The following is a 21030-nucleotide window of genomic DNA, read 5'->3' on the forward strand; positions in this document are numbered from 1 at the left end:
CAGTGTTCAAGCAGGGTATTTTTTCACCGTTACCCATTTGCAAAGGAAATGAGCATCCCTGTATTACGGGTGCTTCTGCTTTGAGACCAGCTGTGCCTGCTGTTTGCATTGGGGATGCTGGTGCAGTTGTGTCCATGTCCAGCTGCTTGGCTGGAAAGTTCTCCAGGTTCCTCCCAGAGGGATAGCAGCCTTCATCTTTTAGCAAAGTGGCTCACAGAGCTGCCACAGTAACTAGAGTATGACTAAGGACCTTTTAAAAGTCATAAAGAATGATTACAGCTTTGGAAAATTAGACTGTAGCATGCCCAGAGGAGTGACATGTGGGAGAGTGACAAAAGCCAGCAGTGTTGGGCAGACCAGACAGAGGAAGGAAGAAAGCAGAGGAAAATCTGTATTGTTGTTTGTGGAGGGTCATTGCATTCAAATGTGTGCTGGTTCATGAAGCTGAAAGGCCAGTTTAGGGAGAGTTGTCCCCTTTCCCCTTGAAGCATCCATAGCCGCATGGGAGGGACCGCAAAATGTGATCTCACAAAACAGGTGGTGTCCTGGGGGTATGCAGCAGAATACAAAACATTAAGTGTTCCCACATCTGATTCAAGACTTTTTTTTTTAATGGGAGGCAGGATTATCAAGAGGACATTGCCTCTTTGCTGCCATTTTGTCAGTGCTGGGAATTTTCATTTGATGCAGTGCAAATACAACATTGAGTTCTGCCTGAGCAGTCCTGTAATTTAATGAGAAAAATCCCTAATTTTACTTTATTGTATTTCTTTCTGTAGTAAAAAGCAGCATATTGCCTAAAAGTGATATATGCTTCTCTCCTATGTTCTGTTGTTCCTGAAGCCCTTTTAGTGTGGGAGCTTAAGCCACTGTTTAAAGCTGCTGACCGGTTGAATTTATAAAATAGATCATCAGCTCATTTGAAAGCACGCACCCAGTTGATATTTCAGCACGTTCTGGCTTTTTACGGAAAGTCTAGGAGCCTGGATATTTAGTTTGTTAGTTAAATTATTTATTTGTGTAAAAACAGCCTCAGATGATCTTTCTGCCTAGGTGTGCTCCAAGCCTAAGCTGTAGCCTGAAATTAGCCGTGCTTTGACACCTCAGCACCTCTGTCAGGAGCACAGTTGAAGGAGAGGATGGGAAAAATGGGAGCATCAGGGAATAAAGTAAGTTTAAAGAAACTAGAAAACAGAACACCTGGTAAGGCGGTGAGAGGGAACAATAAAGGAGAGAGAGAGAGAGAAGAGCTAGGAAAAAAAACTTGAAACCTGAAGCCTAAAAGGACTTCAGGCCAAGAACAGTTAGCATAGAGAACATATAAAAGCACCTATTCTCTCTTCTCACTTCCCTTATTGCTAGTGAGGGAAAAGGAAAAAAAAATAAAGAGCTAACTTTTTTGGCATTTTCTAAAGATAGAATAAAAGGCAGAGCCGCTTACCCAGTTCTTTACTAGATATTTAAGTCATTACTGTAGCACAAAAACTGCCCTTTAATTGCTGCACTGTAATTGTAGGTATTTGTTTCTTACACTGCTTAAGGTCACATAAAATGAATGGAGGTAAAAATAGGTTTGTGTTAAGTGCCTCAATTTTTAAACCGTTTTCTCTTAGCTATCTGCAGAGACATTACTTTCCCTTTAGTCTCCTGGTTTGACTGCTCAGTAGATACATTTTTTAATTACAAAATTGGATTTTAGCAGGTGTAGTCAGTTGATGCATTATGGGTATAAGAGATTAGTGTTTAATCCTTCTTTTTATTACTGTGTAGAATGGTATACTTGGGAAAGTATTAAAGGTGCATTGCATACTCCAGAGTACAAAAATGACATTTATTACTGAGTTTTCTTTCAGCTAGCATCATTTAGAAAAAAAGCTGGTGCAGAACTCTGCAGGGGCCTATAGACTCATCTATACTGAAACAATGCCTTAAACAATACAGAGTGGGGGAAAATGGAAAGAAACCTTTTCGTGTTTTAAAACAAAAGGAGTTGTCGAAATACGAGTACTTTCCCTCTTGAAGATGAATATTCTCTTTTTCTACATTTTATTTTTTGTAAAGTAAAGACAAAAAGGGTGTGAAAGCACAGATTTTTGTGCCAGTGAGTGGTAGAGGCAAGGACTGAAAAGGGTCAGTGAATCAGATATAATTTGGACTCTGTCTGAGATACCAGTCCTGTGTTTTGCTGATGGCTGGTATTCTCGTACTGAAAAGCTGCAGAGGCATTTCTATCGAATAGAAAGAACATTATCCCCATTTTCATTCTGGCATGCCTGTTACGACTTTGTTCTGTAAACAAAGAGGATTATGGGAACTGGAAACTAGATGGCATTTTATTAAAGAACTGTGTGAGTCTTTGCCTATGAATGCAAGAATTAGGCAGTCTGGTGATAGCTACCTGTGAAAGAAAATACTTTAAAAATAGGCCTTAGCGTTTGAATTATTAGGGTTTATAAGGAGGCAGTTCTCATGAATGTAGGAAGGCAAAAACCCAATTCTTTTGAAGGTCATCTTTAATATTTACCAGTTGCACGTTGCAACAAAATACTTCAAAAAAAAAAAACTTTCACAGTAATTACACAAATTAAGAATGAAAAGAATATGTTGCAGAAATAGGGAGAGGGAGATTTATATCCAGTGTTCTTCTGTCATGTAGACTGCCAGATTGCTTTGAAAGTATGTTATTTTAGGAAATGTACATATTTATCTATCTAGAACTAGCAGTCTCGGGAGTGGGGCAGGAGAGAGCATTGAATCATAGTTTTGGTAACCAGTAAAAAATACTTTTACCAGTATAACATACAACTTTTATAAAAAATTAGGGTTTTTTTAAGTAGACTACCTAACATCCCAATTCCCCAGAGTAAAGTCATATATTAGTACTAAGTTTTGCCTAATGCCTACTGCAGATCACTCGAACTGCTTTCAGTTAATGAAAAAAGTGTACAGGATGAATTAACCCTAATTCTTGCAAATCACTTTTCCTTTTAATTATTGTTTTCCTAACTGAATAGACAATTAAGCAAACAGTTCAGCATGGAAAAGTGGGAAGTTAAGTTGCTATTAGTCAGACCATGAAACACCTAAAGTTGGTAAATAGCTTGAAATACACCCTCATTTTTACTTCAGTGGAAACCTTCTGATGTGACACTTCTTTGCCTCCACTTGAGAGCTTCATGACTAGGTTTACCCATGGAACTAGGTTGTAAAGATGTTGAAGACAAGTGTAAATAGCATTTCGAAGCAAATGGCCATATTTGGCCCTTAGAAAGTGGCAAAACTCCAGTTGGGCTTGCGTGACCTGCTGAAGCAGCCCTCTGCTCCAAGTGGGCTGGGGTGGCAGAACACAGTGCTCAGCACAAGGCAGAGGTTTTCAAAAGCAATTATTGAATTAGCAGGCTTTGGTAAGTAGCTGTCTTTTGACAGCCAGCTTTCTTTTCAAGTGTCACAGCTTGGTTGCTCCAGCAAGGCTCAAAATGAGTAATGCTTGGATTTTTGGATGGTCTGGAGTATGGGATAAAACTACAGGTCATAAATACAAAAGCAGAGAAGAAGAGGGGATTAGAAAAAAAGACTAGAAGAACCCTTTAGAAACAACGCTGATGTATGGAAATATCTCTAAGGGATATAATAGCACATGGAATTACAATACAGGTAGGGAAATGCCATTGCCTAAAATAACCTGATTATATTTCATATTTATTTTGACTCAGTAATTTCTGTAGCTAATTTTCTCAGTTTACACATGCAAACATCATCTTTCTGGCTGATGTAGACAACCCCTATATCAGAAAATCAAAGATTTAATAATATTTCAAGCTGGTTTCAGGAAGTTCTAAAATTAGAACCAAGAACAAATTTAAGGGTGGTGATGGAAAAGGCAGGTTAGAATGTACTTTAGTTCTTTGTGATTATAACAATTTGCCAGGATGTCAAAAACCCAATTCTTTTGAAGGTCATCTATAATTATAGTAAAAGATGTCTCATGGGTATTACACATGCCACTCCAACAAGCCATGAACTGAAATATGAGCATGTGCACTATGTCAGTAGGACTAACAGATCATCTTACAGATACAGAAGTAACTAGTATGAATAAATGACTAATTTATAAAGTAAGACGAAGGGCGGGGGTGTGGGAGGGGGCATTTTACGGGCTTTCTCATGTAGTTTTCTCCTGCTTGTCTCTCTGAGAAATAAAGACTTGTTAAATACAGAGTGTTCTTGGAGAATGTTCAAATATTAAGTATGCAGATAGCTAGACAGTTCAAGCAGAATTTTTCCATATAGCTTCTCAATCTGTCAAAGGTAAAAGTGATATCTAGTAGGTAGCTGGACCTAAGATACTTTCTTAATCCGTTTATTTTGTCTGTTGCAAAAGGATCCCGAGTGCATTAAATAGCTATAAGTTTTCTGTTTTGTGATGCACACTCTCAGCTATATTTCTGAAGTACATGTGCTGTTAGCACTTGGCATTTGTTGCAACTTCCCATGATGTCTACTAAGTGAGCCTTTGCCTTGAGGTTGATGCTTAGGCATTGGTAAGAGCAATCTAGAGGAGCAATGTTCCAACAAATTTACAGAAGGAAGCACACTAGTGTGCTTGTATGCATGTGGATGTTATCTAGATATGAATTGAATATTTTTCTAAGTGCAGAAAATTCAGGTGGCAAACTCAGTCTCAAGATCAAAACAAGTAATGAAAATTCTGTATTAATATTCTGTGTTGCACATGAAATATGTTCATGAAATATGTTCATGAAATATTGTACAACGGGCTATATTATTAACTTTTTTTTATTTATTTTTTTTTCCTCAGTCTTTCTTTGGATCAAGTAATTCTGATATTATTTGCCTAGGACAAAAAGAGCAGAAGCAGGTTGTCAAAGAATGCAAACCAACATGAGTAGCTGTATTTTATAGCTACTGTGAATCATTCACCTCATTAGACCTGAGCATGAGTGGTGGTGATCTCTAGTGCACTTTAAATGAATTTGCATGTCTAGTTCCAAACGTTTTGTACACTACACATGTATGCATATGTTGTAATTACTTTCATGCAAGAGTGTTAAAGTTTCCTTTCATACCATGGAGCTGTAGACTTTCATTTTACAATGTTGTAGTCTCAGAGGTCTTCTCTTATTCTTTATTTAATAGAATATACTTACCTTGGTTTTAAGACAAGAAAATACTCAAATTAGGATAATAATGGTATTTTGTGTTAGAGTATAATATTTAAGAATAATCACATGCTAATATTAATTACAATTTTTCATCTGTTTAAAGACCTTACTTTTATAAATCCTTGTGCACAGCCTTATTTTGAGCCTTTGAACTGAGTGAATTTACTCCCATGTTGCATATTACTGCTTTGATATGACCAAAAGTATTCTCTTTAAAACTGAGTTGTCTTTGATAGAATACTTCCCAGGGCTTTCAAATATTATACTTCTGAAGAGCAGATACTTTCAAAAAATGCACAGGATACTCAAAAACACTTAAAAATCCATGGGTTATTTTTATGGATTATGGTACTCTTATCTGATCATTTATTCAGCGTTATTAAAAAGCAGTAAAATCAGATACTTGATTACTCTTTCTATTGCATATAAAGTGACTAAGATTCTGCAGAGTATATCTAGTTAACCTTTTTTTAAGTGGAAAAAAATCTGTGATTGATCTGTCAACATAAAGTGACTTGTGGAAAGCGTGCCTCCCTGTCCTGTGGTTTTTAGAAAAGAACATGGTTGCATAAGCAGTCATTATTCACAGTAAAAAAATACTTCCTGTAGCATTTTTGCAAAAAAAAAAAAAATAAAAATATTTTCCTAAAAACCTACTGGCAGGAATCAGTCTTTGTTAATACTAGTTGAACACTGAAAAATGAAGCAAAGTGATCTAAATCGAATTTACAAGACTGATAACCATGTGGTTGGGGGGAGAGCAGCTACTGCACAACCTGTACTCTGTCAAGGGAATTTAATTATAGATGGTTATACTTGACTGTAATTCGTTAATGTGTGCTCCTTGCAAAGGGAGAATAATTCTCACATTGACAATTTTATATGTTTTTACCAGGATACTGTCAGAGGAAGGGATTTTCATTGAATTTCATAATACACAGTTGCCTGGGGGAAGAATATCAATGAAGTGGCTAGCAGGGTGGGTTTTTTGCTTTATTTTTGTGCTGCTGGAGTCTATATGTAACGAGATGGAGGGAAAGAAATATTCTTTATGAATTTGGATGTCTAAAATACGAATATATTCTCTTACTGTGCAGTAGTTAGGAAATAATTTTTTGTTGTGATATCTTGGTCTTTTGGACCATAATGACAAATATTCATTATAACTCTCACCTTTTTTGAGAAACATTAATGATCAAAGTTTAGATTAATCTTCATTCTCTTTCCCAGTCTTGTACTTTTCAGATGTCTGAGAAGAGCCAAAGGTAGAACTGGCTTTGCTGTTTGTCCTTTTGTTCAAGACACTTTTTTAAAAAGCTGATTTTGAGAGCAGTTGTAGCTGAGATGAGAGGTTAGCAGAGGCACAGAGCTATGGGTTATGTTGCTGGCTAGTGGTTTTTGTCTTTTTGACTTATGTGAACTGTTTCTGAGGTTTATTTGTGAACAGCAGTGGCATTTCAGGAATGCCCAGCTTCCTCCATGCTTGGCGTCTGGGTCATCTGTGCCTCTGTAACCAAGTGCAAGTATCACAGTTTAATAGTCCAGTCATTAAATTCTTATATCATTAAATGTAGTGACTTTGGAGTAAGCTCTTCTTGAACATCTTTTTATTTTTGTGCTGGGAAATACAGTCTGCCCAGCTCTGAAGCTGGGCCAATCAGAACTACAGAATTAGGGCTGGGGTATGTATTTCAACATACTGGAGTAGTTGCTTTAAGTAGTAGTTTTATATTCTTGGTTTATGGTCATGCATGTTTTCATTTGGCTGTTGCATTTCAATGTAGTGTTGCAGTGAGCTGACTCAAGCTGCAAGGCCCATGTTAGAAAAAGCAGGAGGTCAGTGGGATGGTTAACATCTGGGAACATCTGCCTGTCAGTTTTCTCCTCCCGTGTGAACAGAAAACCAGAGGACCTGTCATCTCCAAATTCTTCAGACCTGTAGCCTGTAGCTTATAGGGAAGGAAGTCATTGTACCTAATAAAGCAGGTAGGATGGACTTGAGGAACCAGAGGAATTGCTTAAATCTGTGGAAACTTGGACAAGAGGCTGAGTATCTATTAGAATTTTAGAAAAGCACTCTCTCTGCTTATGAGGAAGACCAGAAGTAACCTCTCCAAGGAGGATCTCAGGAGCAGCCCTGCTAGTGATGTCCCAGTCTTTTATCCAGGCAGATTAGTTCTTTCAGGGCTCAGTGCTTTGTGGACATGGCAGGCTCCTCTCCCCAGGGTGAGGCTGGCCTTTCACAGGAACAGACCTTCCAACTCTGGGATCTGTCAGGAAAGAGCTGTATCCCTGCCCAGCTCAGCAAGATTAAAATTAAGAAAGTTGATGCTGTATCATTTATTTGTAGTGCTGTGCTTTGTCTCCTTTTTGTATCTAATGGACCCTTCTAAAATACAGTCATTTCTGTCAGGAGAAGGCAAATGGGGGATTCTGGATAACTGAAAGTGTGCAATAAGGAAAGAAATTTAGTCTGTTATCTGAACATCAGCTTGGTCCTTGAAGTTCAAATACAAAAAAGTGTGATTCTTCTTAGTACCTTCCTAAAAACAGTGAATTACAGAAGAAAGCATATGATGCATGACATTTAGTAGTGATTTTTCTTGAGAGGGACCTTTAGGTTTTGAAGCTAAATAGTTTGTGCATGGTTTAACACAATATAAAAAGTGCAATAACTGAAATGAGGCATAAAGCCTCATTTCATCTTCATCTTCACTGTGTGGATTTCAGCACAGCCTTCATAATGGTATTTTGCACTTCTATTGCCCATACAATCAAAATATTTTGTAATGCTTTGGAAACATTAAAGAGCGATCGTTGGTTATAAAAGCACACTTTCATTTCTTTACTTACTATTATTTTCAGTAACCCAGAAGATAAGTGGTGGTGAAAAGAACTGGATAGAGAAGGCAGTAACCTGTTACCAGTTCTGTTTAGAGCACAACACATCATTATCTCTACATTTGGTTTTAATGACTTCTTGTTCCAGTGTGTGTGTCTTTCAGACACAACAAAAGGAAAGTGGGGAGAATTAAATAAGAATAGGTAATTCCTAAGTAGGTAAAGGGACATGTGTGGTACATAATAATATTTAAAAAAAAAAAAACAAACAACAAAAAAAAACCTAAACAAACAAACCCAAAAATCCAAACCAAAACAAAAACTCAAGGTCTTTGACTTAGGTTTTCTCTGTGAGGTATTTACTGCCGCCTCCGTCTTGTCAATGAGGGACAGGGATACTCAGTCCCAAAGCTCATAATCTTCCTGAGATGACACAGCTGAATCACAGGCTGATGTGGGCACAGAATTTAATATTTTTAACATATTTCAGGGTTTCTGCCTTACCCCCATTGGCAAAGAAGGTTCTGGAAGCACAGTTGTGTTTGCAGTTTAATGAAATTTTTTGAGTGTTTTCACTGAATCAGCTTGACTGGATCTTTGCAAAGCTTTAGATGCAAATCCCTGCAGCCATCAACTGGCAACCAAATGAAATGTACCATAGGACATGGAAGGAGATGGTTTTCTTGCTGCTAGTAGGGTAAATTTGTACAAGGGAGGCTGTTCCTGCCTAGTATTAAAATACCTGCCCAGCAGTCCACAGAAGAATATCATTGTTACGTGGCATGGACTGACTGGTATAAGAGCAGCAACAAGTTAAGTATCTCTGCTTTTGAGTTTGTTCTTAGTGCATTTGATGTCACAGTAAATTCAAGTGGGCTGCTTTTTCAATTTTTTTTTTGTTTGTCGTTTTATGTTTGTTTTACAGTGAGGTTTCAAAGCTGTGATGGAAACAAAAAAATACACTTTGGTAGCAGTGAGCCAGAAGATTTCAGAGTAGGTGAAGATGGTGTGGTCTATGCAGAGCGAAGCTTTCAACTTTCAGCGGAGCCCACAGAGTTTGTCGTGTCTGCTCAAGACAAGGAAACCCATCAGGAATGGCAAATGAGGGTGAAGCTAACCCCTGAACCAACCTTCACAGGGGCTTTGGAAAAGGTAAAAAAAGAGCTAAATTCAGTCTGTATGAATGTATCTCCACAAAGAGGCCTAAAAAGAGGGGTGTGATTTTGCCTGTCATGCACCTCTCCATGAACTAGCTTATTAATGGACACCTAGTGCATGCAAAGCTGGAGCTTTAAAAGGAACTCTGATAGTCCTTTATTCTGTAGTTTTGCTGAGGCATGGAAAGACATGCCTGTTTAACTATATAGGATTGTTTGTGTTGGAGATTTTTGTTTGTATAGCTTGAGATTTATACCTGAATTTAAGTCTCACACAGCCATTTCTTTCTTTTAAATTGCTTGAAAGTATTACAGTATTTATTCAAGTGGTTAAATATAACCACAAAATAAACAAATCTGTGATAGAATGCATCAGTCACATTTATTAGATGGGAGCTGTAGATTTACAGCAGTAAGTAGGAAAGCACTTCTGGCAGGGAATATTGGCTTTGTCTTGTCCCGTCATAATCAAATTGGAGACTGTAAATTATTCATGATTCCAGCACTACTTGGTAAGGAAGATAGTCTCCCTCTGCTGGAAGCTGCCACAGGATAAACCATGTACTGTAACAAAAATTAGACATAGCACTGTGCAGTTAGCAATGTATTTACTTTAGAAAAGCATATTAGGATGTCTACTTTTCTCTGTTATATTACCTGTTGCCTGCTGTTTCTTGCCTTTTCCTTAGTGAAAGATAAGTGCTTAGTTTACAGATAAGGAACAAAATTTATTCATAGATTAACATACCTGTAATAGGTACACATTAAAGATTTAAGCATAATGTTAAAATAGGTAATGTGGTTATGCAACACATTTTTCCTGAGAACACACGGGAGACCACTGCTGTGTAATCCTCTGTTATTTGTTTGCTTACTTGGTGATTGTGTTAAATCTGCTAAGGCATGTTTTTAACAATGGAAATACTGTCATTTTGTTCATGGAAGCATAGTAAAAGAGCAGATGCTCAGATGTGCCAGAGCATGCCCTGTTTATTCCAAAGACACTTTTCAGGTATCCTTACCATCAACAGAATGTAGAGCCATAGAATCTGGCCTTCAGTTTGGGCATCTGTTCATACTTTGTGACATAGTTGCTTAGATTAAAAAAAAATGTTCTTCTTCTAAAATATTTTGAAAATGTTTCTGTCACCCTGTTCCCAACCTTAAGCAAGCTGGCTGTGTCTGCCGTCATCCAAAGGATGAAATGACTGCAGATATAGAAGGGACTAGGAAGGGAATGTTGACATCCAGCAGAGATTAATGCCCAATGTGTAAAGTGGGTCATCTACTGCATCCATCATGGCTGACATAGGTTTAAAATAATTACAGCATTAATTCTATGGGATTTAATAGGGTCATAAATATTTGAGACATTCCTTACCAGTGTGTATTAAACTTCTCTTGGAACTCAAATTACATTATAGCACATCCAGATCTAAATTTAGTGTACAGTAGCACATTACCTGAACTGAAGCTCTAGCTAATGAGAAATACATAAAGGCATACTATTAAATTCTGCAAAATATGAACTACTTCTCAGAAAGTGCCAGATAGTTTACACAGTAGTGCCATGTTATAAATGGTTTATAATTCCCTTTCTCTTCCTAGTTAAGTAAGGAAAAAAAGGGTTCTTACAATTTTGCAGTGCAGTTGTAAATGGTATTGGTTATTTTCAAACTGCACTGTGAATGCAAATAAAACAGCTCAATGAACACAGAGGAAAGACAGCCTTTCAGTCAATTATGTAATTGTACCTGAGTTACTTTATAATGTCTGCTAGTAATTCTCATTCTAACATGTGCTTAATTTTATCTTCTACCTGGGAAAGGACCAAAGGAAAATTGAAGAAATCATATTTCCATGGCAACAATACAAGCACAGCAGCCCTCTGAAGAGGCAGAAGAGAGACTGGGTTATTCCTCCAATCAACCTACCAGAAAATTCCAAAGGACCTTTTCCTCAGGAATTAGTTAGGGTAAGAAAGTTAATAGAAGTGTGGTTTCAGTGTCCCTCAGAGAGCTCTTGAAGAGATTTTGTGTAAATGATGTCTTGTTCATCGTCCAGACATTGATCAGAGTCTTTTGGGCTGGTTTATTATTGCTGCCTCTGCATTGCATGCTGGGATACATCTAATTTCCTGGGGTTTAACTTGTTCCTGTGCATCTGTACTGGTAGAAGATGACCTTGTTTTGGGTGGTAAGTGATCTCTGCTGGTTCAGGAGTTCTCCAGTCTCCTGCACTGAACTCTCTGCCTGGGAAATGGTGTGGGAGTGAGCAGGAAGCAGAGTGCACCAAAGGAAACCAAAGGAAATGGGATCTGATGGGGTGAGGACAGCAGCTGTTCCACAGGATTCTGCTGCCCAGAAGTGGCCACTGCAAGGAGCCAAGCACCTCTTCTTGGCTGACTTCCAACCATGGTACTGGCTAGTCATGATCAGTTTGTTGGAATTTGGCAGAAATTAGCCCAAGCTGATAGGACACAGTTTCACTGTTCTGTTTTATGTGTGTGCTGGGGATTCAGCTGCTTCTCACAGATGCACTGCCCTTCAGTTGTTTCCTTGGAAGGTGAAACAAGTTCAGTCTTTAAGCAAAAATGGCAAGTTTCTAAAGAGCTGGCCTGTCATGGAAGAGAGCCTGTAGCTTTGGGCTGGGAAGGTAAAGGGGAAGGGGAAAAACACAAACCAGACTTAAAATTTCATGTGTAATTTTATGATAGTTTGTGTTTTATCAAAGATCTTGACAATTCTGCTCAAGGTAAAAGTACTTGCTTGTTTTTGCTTAACACAAATAATTTTTATTCTGAGAAATAAACAGAGATAAAATTATGTTCCTGAATATCCTTTGACCAGTTTCTAGCAAAGAGTGCTGCTGAAAACTTCAGACTTTATACCAACTCTGTACCATTTCCAGAATAATTACTTTTGCAAGTACAGCTTAAGGAGCAAGGAGAAAATAAATAGAGCTGCTGCTTGTCTCTGCAGCAGTCCCATCCAGCACTTGTTTGTAGCTAATGTAAACTCCATCTTTTTTGACACACAGATTAGGTCTGACCGTGATAAAAGCCTCTCGCTGCGGTACAGTGTGACTGGCCCAGGAGCTGACCAGCCTCCAACAGGCATCTTCATCATCAACCCCATCTCAGGACAGCTGTCTGTGACAAAGCCTTTAGACCGGGAGCAGATTGCTTCTTTTCATGTAAGAGTTTAATTTACCATAAATCAGATTATCAAATTGAAGACGAACATCTGCTTCAAACATGACTTGAGCAGCCAGCATTTAGTTTTGCATGAGATATGATTTGAAGAGTTTGTAGCAGATTTGTATTTATTGTACTTAATAAGGCTATCTCTTACTATATTTAAGCAGCTTAAATACATTAACATACGTAAACAGTGATTAAATGTATTTAGATAAATTTTGAAAGATTGAAATATGGATACTGTAGCTTATATTTCAAGTACAGGCCATTGATCACAGTCTCCACTGAACTGTATACTTTCCAAAAGTTTATTTTTAATTCAGCAACTTAAATTAGGATGTGACTGCTATTAGAATTGCAGCAGCTGTGATTTGAGAAATGGATGGGAAGAATAACGTACCAATTTTTATTTTAGGGGCAAATCTAAGCATTTTAATAGAATTGTAAATTAGGCCTGTCAGCTTATGAAAATGATATTCTTTGCTCTGACGAAATTGACAAAGTAGACCACAGATTCCAGTACCAGTGGAAAAGGAAAGTTTCAAGGAAGAGAGGGAGAGCAGGCTGTGACCTGAAGTTTGCTGTGCTTTTGGGAAGCCATGCTGAAATCACCCAGCTCCTGGAGAAAGTTTTCCAGCATGCTGTGGATTAAAACACTCCTTGCCTTGTGCTCTGGGCAGCCCTTTGAGTGCTGCTCCCAAACAGAAGACACAGCAGGAGGAATCTGGGGGGGAAGTGTGGGTGAAAGGCTCCCTCAAACAACAGCTCTGGCATCCATAATATTTTAACTGAGCATTTGACATTGGCAATTCAGGGTTTGCTGACTTAGGAATTTACATTTGTATGAGTCATTTCCAGAGTGGTGGGTTAATAATGCCATCTTGCTGCTTCCTAGTAGTTTTGTAGCCATAAGATATATGTGTGTGTGTGTATATATATATGTATATATATATATATATTTATGTATGTATGTATATGATGGACATCAGCAGGACTGCTGTAGAGGGAGAAAGTTGTTCTTTTCCCTAACAATGACCACGCTCTGGTCTGAATGCACAGATTTACATTTAAATCTGCATATTTTTAGAGAATGTTTTCTAATAGTCATTATTAAAACCAGAATTCTGTATGACTGTAGGACTAGTAGTAATCAAAATTACATGATCTAAAATAATTCTCATCAAATCAAAGAAGGAAGTCTGCAACTTAGAATAGTCTGAACACCAGTTTCATTAACAGCTTGGAAATTTAAATGGTCCATATGAGGGAGCAGTGGCAAATAACAAAATACACTGAGCTAAAAATGTCTGGTGTGAAACTTCCTGTCACTATTATTATATCTATTTGCACCTGTACATTGTTCAAATTGTAATACTTTCAATGACTTTTGCAGCTGAGAGCACATGCAGTGGATGTAAATGGAAACCAGGTGGAAAATCCTATTGACATTGTTATTAATGTCATTGACATGAATGACAATAGACCTGAATTCTTACACCAAGTTTGGAATGGGACAGTCCCTGAGGGCTCAAAGCCAGGTAATACATGGGCTTTTGGGAGTCAGAGATATTATTTTGAAGTATCATATTTATAGTATGATTTTGAAGGTGTGATGAAGGGGATGCCTTCAGACTTTGTAATACTTTGAAAGATGTCTTTAGTGTGATGAGCAAAATCTCAGATATTGTCCTCTTAGTTCACCCTATTTTTAATGCACTTTTTAGCATGCTGGGATTCATTTCCAAAAGGCAAAATTGCTATGTACATGAACTAAAACCAGAGGAGGCTTTAAGAATTCAACTTCTGGTTCATGGTTTTCAAAATCCTAATTGTAACATCACAGTTCTTACATTTATTTTTATGATAGACATTGATGTTCATTTAGTTGACAGGTCAGGGTATAAGAGACTTCCGAAATGTCACTAGATCCGGTTCTAGTTCTGATTCCCAGAGGCTTTGCAAATACTGGGATTTGAAATCATGTCATTTGAATTCTTGAGAAAACTTAAGTGTTGTTCAGATCTCATTAAAATTCTAATCAGCTCAGACTAAAGTTTGCACTAGGCTGAAACCACTTTCTTAATTTGTCAGAAGTGCAAAATGAAAGGTTAGCACCAGAAATGTGTTTTCTAACTTTGCAGTGTTTACTTGGCATTTGAGATCTGAAAGACTTTTGAGAGAGTATTATTTATATTGATTTTCAGTCACTATCAGTATGTCCACCAATTCTGAACAATAAGTATATTTCCTTTGGCCCAATTAATAACATAAGTATCTAAACATGAGATGTTCTCTTGTTACAGAAATGTTATTTGTGGCAGAACTGTAGGATTTCATTGTTTATGTAACTTCTTCAGTTATAAGCAAATCTAGTCTTTTATAAACATAGAGTATTTTTATCTCCTCTTATGTATTTTAATTACTCTGTTGGTGAATCTTGAGTTTAGCCAGTTTGTTTTAAGTAAAGAAGGAATGTGCAGATTTTACCAAAAGAAATACGTGCTTTGACCACTGCTTGTAAAGTGATCTTGTATAATCTGATCTGAGTGTAAACTGTTTATATAACACCAATTATTTATCCTGCTGCTAGGTACCTATGTGATGACTGTTACTGCCATCGATGCTGATGATCCCAACACCCAGAATGGGATGCTGAGATACAGAATCTTGTCACAGGCCCCGAGCAGCCCTTCTCCAAACATGTTTACAATCAACAATGAAACTGGTGACATTATCACTGTAGCAGCTGGGCTTGACAGAGAGGTATGGCAGGTCTTAATCCCACGGGCTGGGTTGCACTTAATAATGTGAAGATGCATGGCTCGGGAGTGTGGGTGGATGAAGGTCTGGACATGAGCTGACAGTGTGCACCTGCAGGCATATCCAGGGCTGCATCAGAAGCAGCATGGCCAGTGGGGCAAGGGAAGTCATCCTCCTCCTCTGTTCTGCTCCTGTGAGACCCCACCTGGAGTGCTCATCCAGATCTGGGGTTCTCAGCACGGGAAATACGTGACCTGCCTGGAGCAAGTCCAGAGAAGGGATGTGAAGATCATCAGAAGGTTGGAGCATCTCTCCTATGAAGATAGGCTGAGAGAGCTGAGACGGTTTAGCCTGGAGAAGAGAAGGCTCTGGGGAGACATTATTGCTCCCTTAGAGTTCCTAAATGGGGCCTATGTACTGGAGCAGGGTTTTTAATAAGGGCATGCAGGGATAGGACAAGGGGCCATGACTATAAACAGAAAGCAGGTACATTTAGATCAGAAAAGGGAAGAAATTCTTTACTGTGAAGGTGGTAAGACACAGGAGGAAGTTGCCCAGAGAAATTGTGGATGCCCCATCTCTGGGAGTGTTCAAGGTGGAGGTTGGATTGCGTTCTGAGCAACCTGGTGTAGTTGTAGGTGTCCCTACCCAGGGCTGGGTGTTTGCAACTAGATGGTGTTTAAGGTCACTTCTAGTCCAGACAGTTTCATGAAAGTGTGAAATATTTGTCCCCCTCCTGAGTCTTAACTTACTCCCTTTCCTTACCCTGTTGACACTGGTCATTGTCTTAGTCCCATTGTACACAACTCTAAGAGAGAAAATAATGTTAGGGATGAAAATTGGACCTACATATTCTATACATGTAGTTACTCTTGGCTATGTGGGGTCAAGGAAGGGATCTTGTCCCGTAAGCCTGTTTGCACTTAAGAAACAGGTACGCACTAAAAAAGCAAAGCAATGCAATAGTAATAATAATAATGATAAAAAGAAATAATCTGTCAATAATTCATTGCTACATGCTGAGCAAGGTCCATCCTGTCGAGGCAGTTCTTCACTGTGCCCACCACTGAAGAAGGAGCCTGCCAGATCCTCTGCTCTGATTCACCCATCTGTGAGGTTGGGAATAAAAATATTTCCCTCCAAACTCCAAATCTGTCACAGTAACTGTGCTTTTAAACCGCTTGAAAACTTCACAGGAGATAAGCAATATTTTATAAACAAGCTATAAAATCCAAACAAATCTCTTTTGAATACATCTTGTTTCAACTTCTGTATTACTAACCTCATTTTAGCTCATTAAATCCAAAGTACTGGATCTGCTGTTCATCTTTTAGCTGCTTGTTTATAGTTATTTAAAATGGAGAGTAAAAACGCTTTCTGAAGTTCTGCGTTTGCTATTAATATTCTGATGCATTTCAGTTTGAAAGGGGCAATCAGAAGATTTGAAAAGATAAACAGACTGTTAGATATTGCAATTAATTTTTGAGGTTTTATTAACATTCACTCTATTTAAGTTGGTTTTGAAAAGAAGGGATTTGAGCAAAGGAAAACGCTGAACTTTACAGTATTGCCCTATTAAATTAAAAGAATGATGGGCAGCTTTGCCCTTGTTTTTAAAATCCCTTGGTCATCTTTGACAGATGAACTTTCAGAAGGACATAACGATAATTCTTGAGGTTTTATTACTTGGTGACTAGCTATACTGGAGGGATTTAACTCGGAAGAAACCAGCTGCCTGTGGAGCTTAGACCCTCACATTAACAGTTGGAAAAGCCTTGTCATTCACCATCAGTTTTCCTGATGGATCACTCTGCTGATACCCAAATGGGTATATATAAACATTTCTTGAACATGTTGGATATTAATGATTAGTGTTAAATCATTCAAATATTAAATTAGACTAATATGAAATAAAATGGTTTCCTTCCCAAGCTTTGCTTCCTCCATTTCCTGAGTCATTTTGTGGAAGCCAATTAAATTAAAATGACTGGGAGTCTAGAGAGCCAAAGCTCAATCGTCTTCTGACAGTGGGCCAGGGAGAGTGCCTTGCTGTCCATGTACCCCAGCTGGTCTGCCTGCTTCTGCCTTTCCACTCTTTTCTGCAAGTCTTATCTCTCTTTATAAAGCTCTAATTAAAGTCATAAAATACTACACAGAATTTTAAATTCTTAAATAATGTGACACATTTTTTATGAGAGCATAAGTGTTGTAGGCATTTAAAAAAATAAAAAGTGGTTCCTCTGATAGCATTCCTCATCTGCTGGTATTTTAGATTAACATGCACAATGCATTATCTATGCTAACATGCACAGGAGGAGATTTGCTTAGGTAAGGAAACTCAGCTTAAGGCAGAAGAAATCTTTCATTTGTTATCTCAAAAGATGCTGTTTCATGAGATCCAGCTGCTCTTATTTCTTCCATTACTGCTGTGGAATTCACTTCAGCATTAAAACATCTGCCTTAGTGCTGGAGGTGCTGAAGAAGTCAGGCAGGGTACTTAAATTTACACACTGACATTCCTGCCTCACGTGAGGTCAATTCAGTGAAGTGCTCTTTTATTTGGCCTGTGTTGAAGTGGAAAGATGTGAACTGATGAGGTCTGCGTTCTTTCTTGAAGCTGCCAGTTCGCTTTTGGATGTGTTGCTGCTAAGTCTCAGTGCAGGCTGCTGACACATGCTCCACAGCTTAATGCTGGCTGCTTCTCAAACCACAGTAAAAAGAGGAGACCCACCTCCCCCAAATTCCCCCTGCTTGGAAAGTTGTGTGCATGTTGATTTCTGAAATTTCACTTTGTATGTGAGTGCTGGGAAGAGGGAAAAAAACAAAGAACCAAATGAAAACACTGATATGCTGTCTTTTGGGGCACTTCCTGGGCAAGTTTTTAGTGTGCTGGTTCTGTTGGAATTAAGTAAGATGATTTTAAGAAAGCTGAGTCTCTGTGTAATAATAATGGAGTTTCCTTAATGAAATTTGCTTCCTGGGATCAATGTGTTAAGACCCAGATGAATCAGAAGCACCTGCTGTTTCAATAACATAGAATCATATGGCAGTGAGATTTGCTTCAATACTGCTTTAGATTTTATTGCTTCACAGTAAGTAAAGTATGATTTTTTCCTAGATGAAAGTGGTAAAAGTATTTCTTTGATTCCCTCATGGCTGCTACTCTTGTTGGTGTCATGAAGGAAATCTTTAGGATATTTAAAGCCTTTTGAAGGTCAGTTTGTAAGTATATTTTCTAAGCCAGAATTCATATATATATATATATATATACATATATATATATATGTAAAGAATTGTGGGATACATTTATAGCAGTACACTTTTGGGGTGTCTTGTAAGGGTTTCAGTGTAAAAGAGGGCATGAGCATAAATCATTGTCTTCAGTGGGAGATAAAGATCCATACAGCTTACTTTAAAAACTTTCTATTCTGTGACTCATAGTTGCTGCTTGGAAATGTGCAGTGTTGAACCTCTCATGTCTGTCATACTGTCTGGCCAAAGTTCGAAAGAAAGCTAAATACTATCAGTGGAATTATCCCTGCTTATTTTTTGTATCAATACTTGTAATCCTTTTTTGTTAATGGTGTTACTCTAGGGGTGTCCTGCTTAGGGTCAGGAGTTGGACTCCTTGATCCTGATGGGTTCATTCCAACTCAGCATGTTTCATGATTCTATAAATTGTTTCCATGAGAAGTAATCTGTCATATACCCCACTCTTCAAAGAGGGGAAGAAAATAACGTACTAAGTGGGGAAAAAAAACCCAAAGCATAAAAATAGACTCTTCTTGAAATATTTTTATTTTTGCCAAAAGGTTTTTGCCAGAGTTAGTAAGCCATTTGTGAAAGTGCTGTTTCAAAGTAATAGCAGTTCCTTATGTTCATGTCCTTTATTTTGGGAAGAACTGAATGGTAACACTTCTCTCTGAGGAAGGACAATGAACTGGTAAATGAAGGAGCATGTGCAATATTTGAGAGCAATGAGTTAAAACAAACTTTACAGCAGTTCTATACAGAAAACATCTTTATGGGTTTCTTTTTTTTTGGTTTTTTTTTTTTGTTTCAATAGAACCTTGGTGTTGTTTTAAACAGCTCACCAGGCTGAGGTGGGGTCTCTGCCAGGCGTTTCTGGTGCTTAGGGACCCTGGCCCCACTCTAGCTGTGAGGGGGGGAGCGAGTGCCCGGAGCGAGGGCCGTTAGTGGCACTGGGGAGAGAGGGGGCCCATGGCTGCCATACTCAGCCAGGGTGTTTTAACATTTATGGAAATAGCCTGCTTGGTGCTTCCCTCCCCCTTTCTCCCAGTGCCCTTACTTGTCTCTGTTGGCCTCGACATCTTTGGTTTCCATAGAGATCACAAGAAGTTGCAGCAGCAGTTTTATACTCGGGCTTGGCTGAAACAAAACCTTGGCAGTTGTGGCCGTTTGGCCGACAAACCTACCTTGGCTCAGTGCTCTCAAATGCTTTTGAGGACTTTCCCTTGTTTTAGTATAAGGTGCACTCTGGTTCTCTTTTCACCATTTGAAAAGCGTTGTTAAACCTGTGATCATGCGTTAACTGTCTAAAGTGGTTTGATTTATAGAGTAGGAAGCAGTCGGCCTGTCCTTACCTTGCTGCTCTTTGAAGAAAGTCAAACTGTAGTTTGATATAAGCAATCTGCTGCTGTATTCTTGTGGCACAAACTTTGCTCCTGTCATTTTGGGTGATGTGAACTAGAATAAACTGTGATGGGCTCCATTGCTTGGTGGAGCACAATTTTGGGAGCACCTGCTGTCCTATGGTAATGTTAGTTTTGTCTAAAACTTATGTTGTCATTTTGTGTTTTAGAAAGTACAACAATATACATTAATAATTCAAGCTACGGACATGGAAGGAAACCCAACATATGGTCTTTCAAACACAGCAACTGCTGTCATCGCTGTGACAGATGTCAATGACAATCCTCCAGAGTTCACTGCCATGACTGTAAGTACAGGATAGGAGTTACTGAAGGATGTGCGTATTTATAACCGTTCTCTTGTTTCTCTCATTGTATTCACAGAGAGTAAATGTTTATTACTTATTAAATACCATACTGGCAGGCAAAATCAAAATATGTGCAGAATATATATCCCTTACATACAGTGTTCTGCTTTTGACCAAAAGGCAAAAGCCAACAAGGGAATCAAGCCATTGGTTCTCTGGATGGCCTCAGGTAAATTTCAACTAAAGTAAAAAATTAGATAAATTATCAGAGCTCCAGTGAAGAGAGATGGGCCGCCCAGCTTTGATAAGTGTTCAGCCTGGTGTGGCTCTCGCATGCTCCTCCAGATGAGGCAGAGTGTTTCCATGGTTTTTGCAGTTCTATGGGGAAGTACCAGAAAACAGGGTGGATGTGATCGTAGCGAATCTGACGGTGACAGATAAAGACCAGCCGCACACGCCGGCATGGAATGCGCTGTACCGAATGACGGGGGGAGACCCGACGGGCCGCTTCACCATCCTCACCGATCCCAACAGCAACGATGGGCTGGTCACGGTCGTAAAGGTAAGGCATGCTTGTGTGTTAGAGAATTCAGCAGAGATGGAACAAGTGGGAGAACACTGAACGGGGGGAAATGTGAATTCCTGAGGCGACCATGAGCCTGGAGTAAAATGGATGCTCCCTTTCTTGTGGAATCGAGTAACCTGTCCCTTCAAATGTTGCTTTGCTTATGCTATCAGTAGTGTTCCACCTGCTCAGTTTTAAAAATCAGGCTAGGTTATTAGAAATTAGAAATCTTGAATCTTTGTTTGCTAAAAGTTAAAAATTACTCTGTGAAAAAGTGTTGGCTTAGTATTTTTTGCTAGTGTAAAGGAACAACTTCCTACCTCCTCATTTAGTAGTCATGCGTGTTGTCTGCACATTTTATGTCA

The 21030-nt window shown here is 38.6% G+C and overlaps 1 protein-coding gene and 1 long non-coding RNA gene across 8 annotated transcripts in view; one reads left to right on the plus strand and one right to left on the minus strand.

Annotated features, from left to right (window-relative positions):
* Nucleotides 1-21030, plus strand: part of CDH2 (cadherin 2) — a 115197-nt gene that overhangs the window by 67894 nt on the left and 26273 nt on the right. For all 7 annotated transcript variants that reach the window (XM_086889671.1, XM_086889677.1, XM_086889686.1 and 4 more), the window contains 7 exons: nucleotides 8950-9176; nucleotides 11010-11156; nucleotides 12221-12376; nucleotides 13774-13918; nucleotides 14971-15143; nucleotides 19963-20100; nucleotides 20477-20662. In XM_086889671.1, coding sequence (XP_086745797.1) covers nucleotides 8950-9176; nucleotides 11010-11156; nucleotides 12221-12376; nucleotides 13774-13918; nucleotides 14971-15143; nucleotides 19963-20100; nucleotides 20477-20662 — 1172 coding nt within the window. The remainder of the gene's footprint in view (nucleotides 1-8949; nucleotides 9177-11009; nucleotides 11157-12220; nucleotides 12377-13773; nucleotides 13919-14970; nucleotides 15144-19962; nucleotides 20101-20476; nucleotides 20663-21030) is intronic.
* On the minus strand, nucleotides 18921-19540 carry LOC111924913 (uncharacterized). The gene is made up of 2 exons (XR_002861914.2): nucleotides 19450-19540; nucleotides 18921-19062 (listed from the first exon to the last, which is right to left on the minus strand). It is a non-coding gene; the product is annotated as an uncharacterized LOC111924913 (long non-coding RNA).

Source organism: Cyanistes caeruleus, chromosome 1 (genome assembly GCF_971803275.1).
Source record: "Cyanistes caeruleus chromosome 1, bCyaCae1.hap1.1, whole genome shotgun sequence".
In the NCBI taxonomy this organism is placed as follows: domain Eukaryota; kingdom Metazoa; phylum Chordata; class Aves; order Passeriformes; family Paridae; genus Cyanistes; species Cyanistes caeruleus.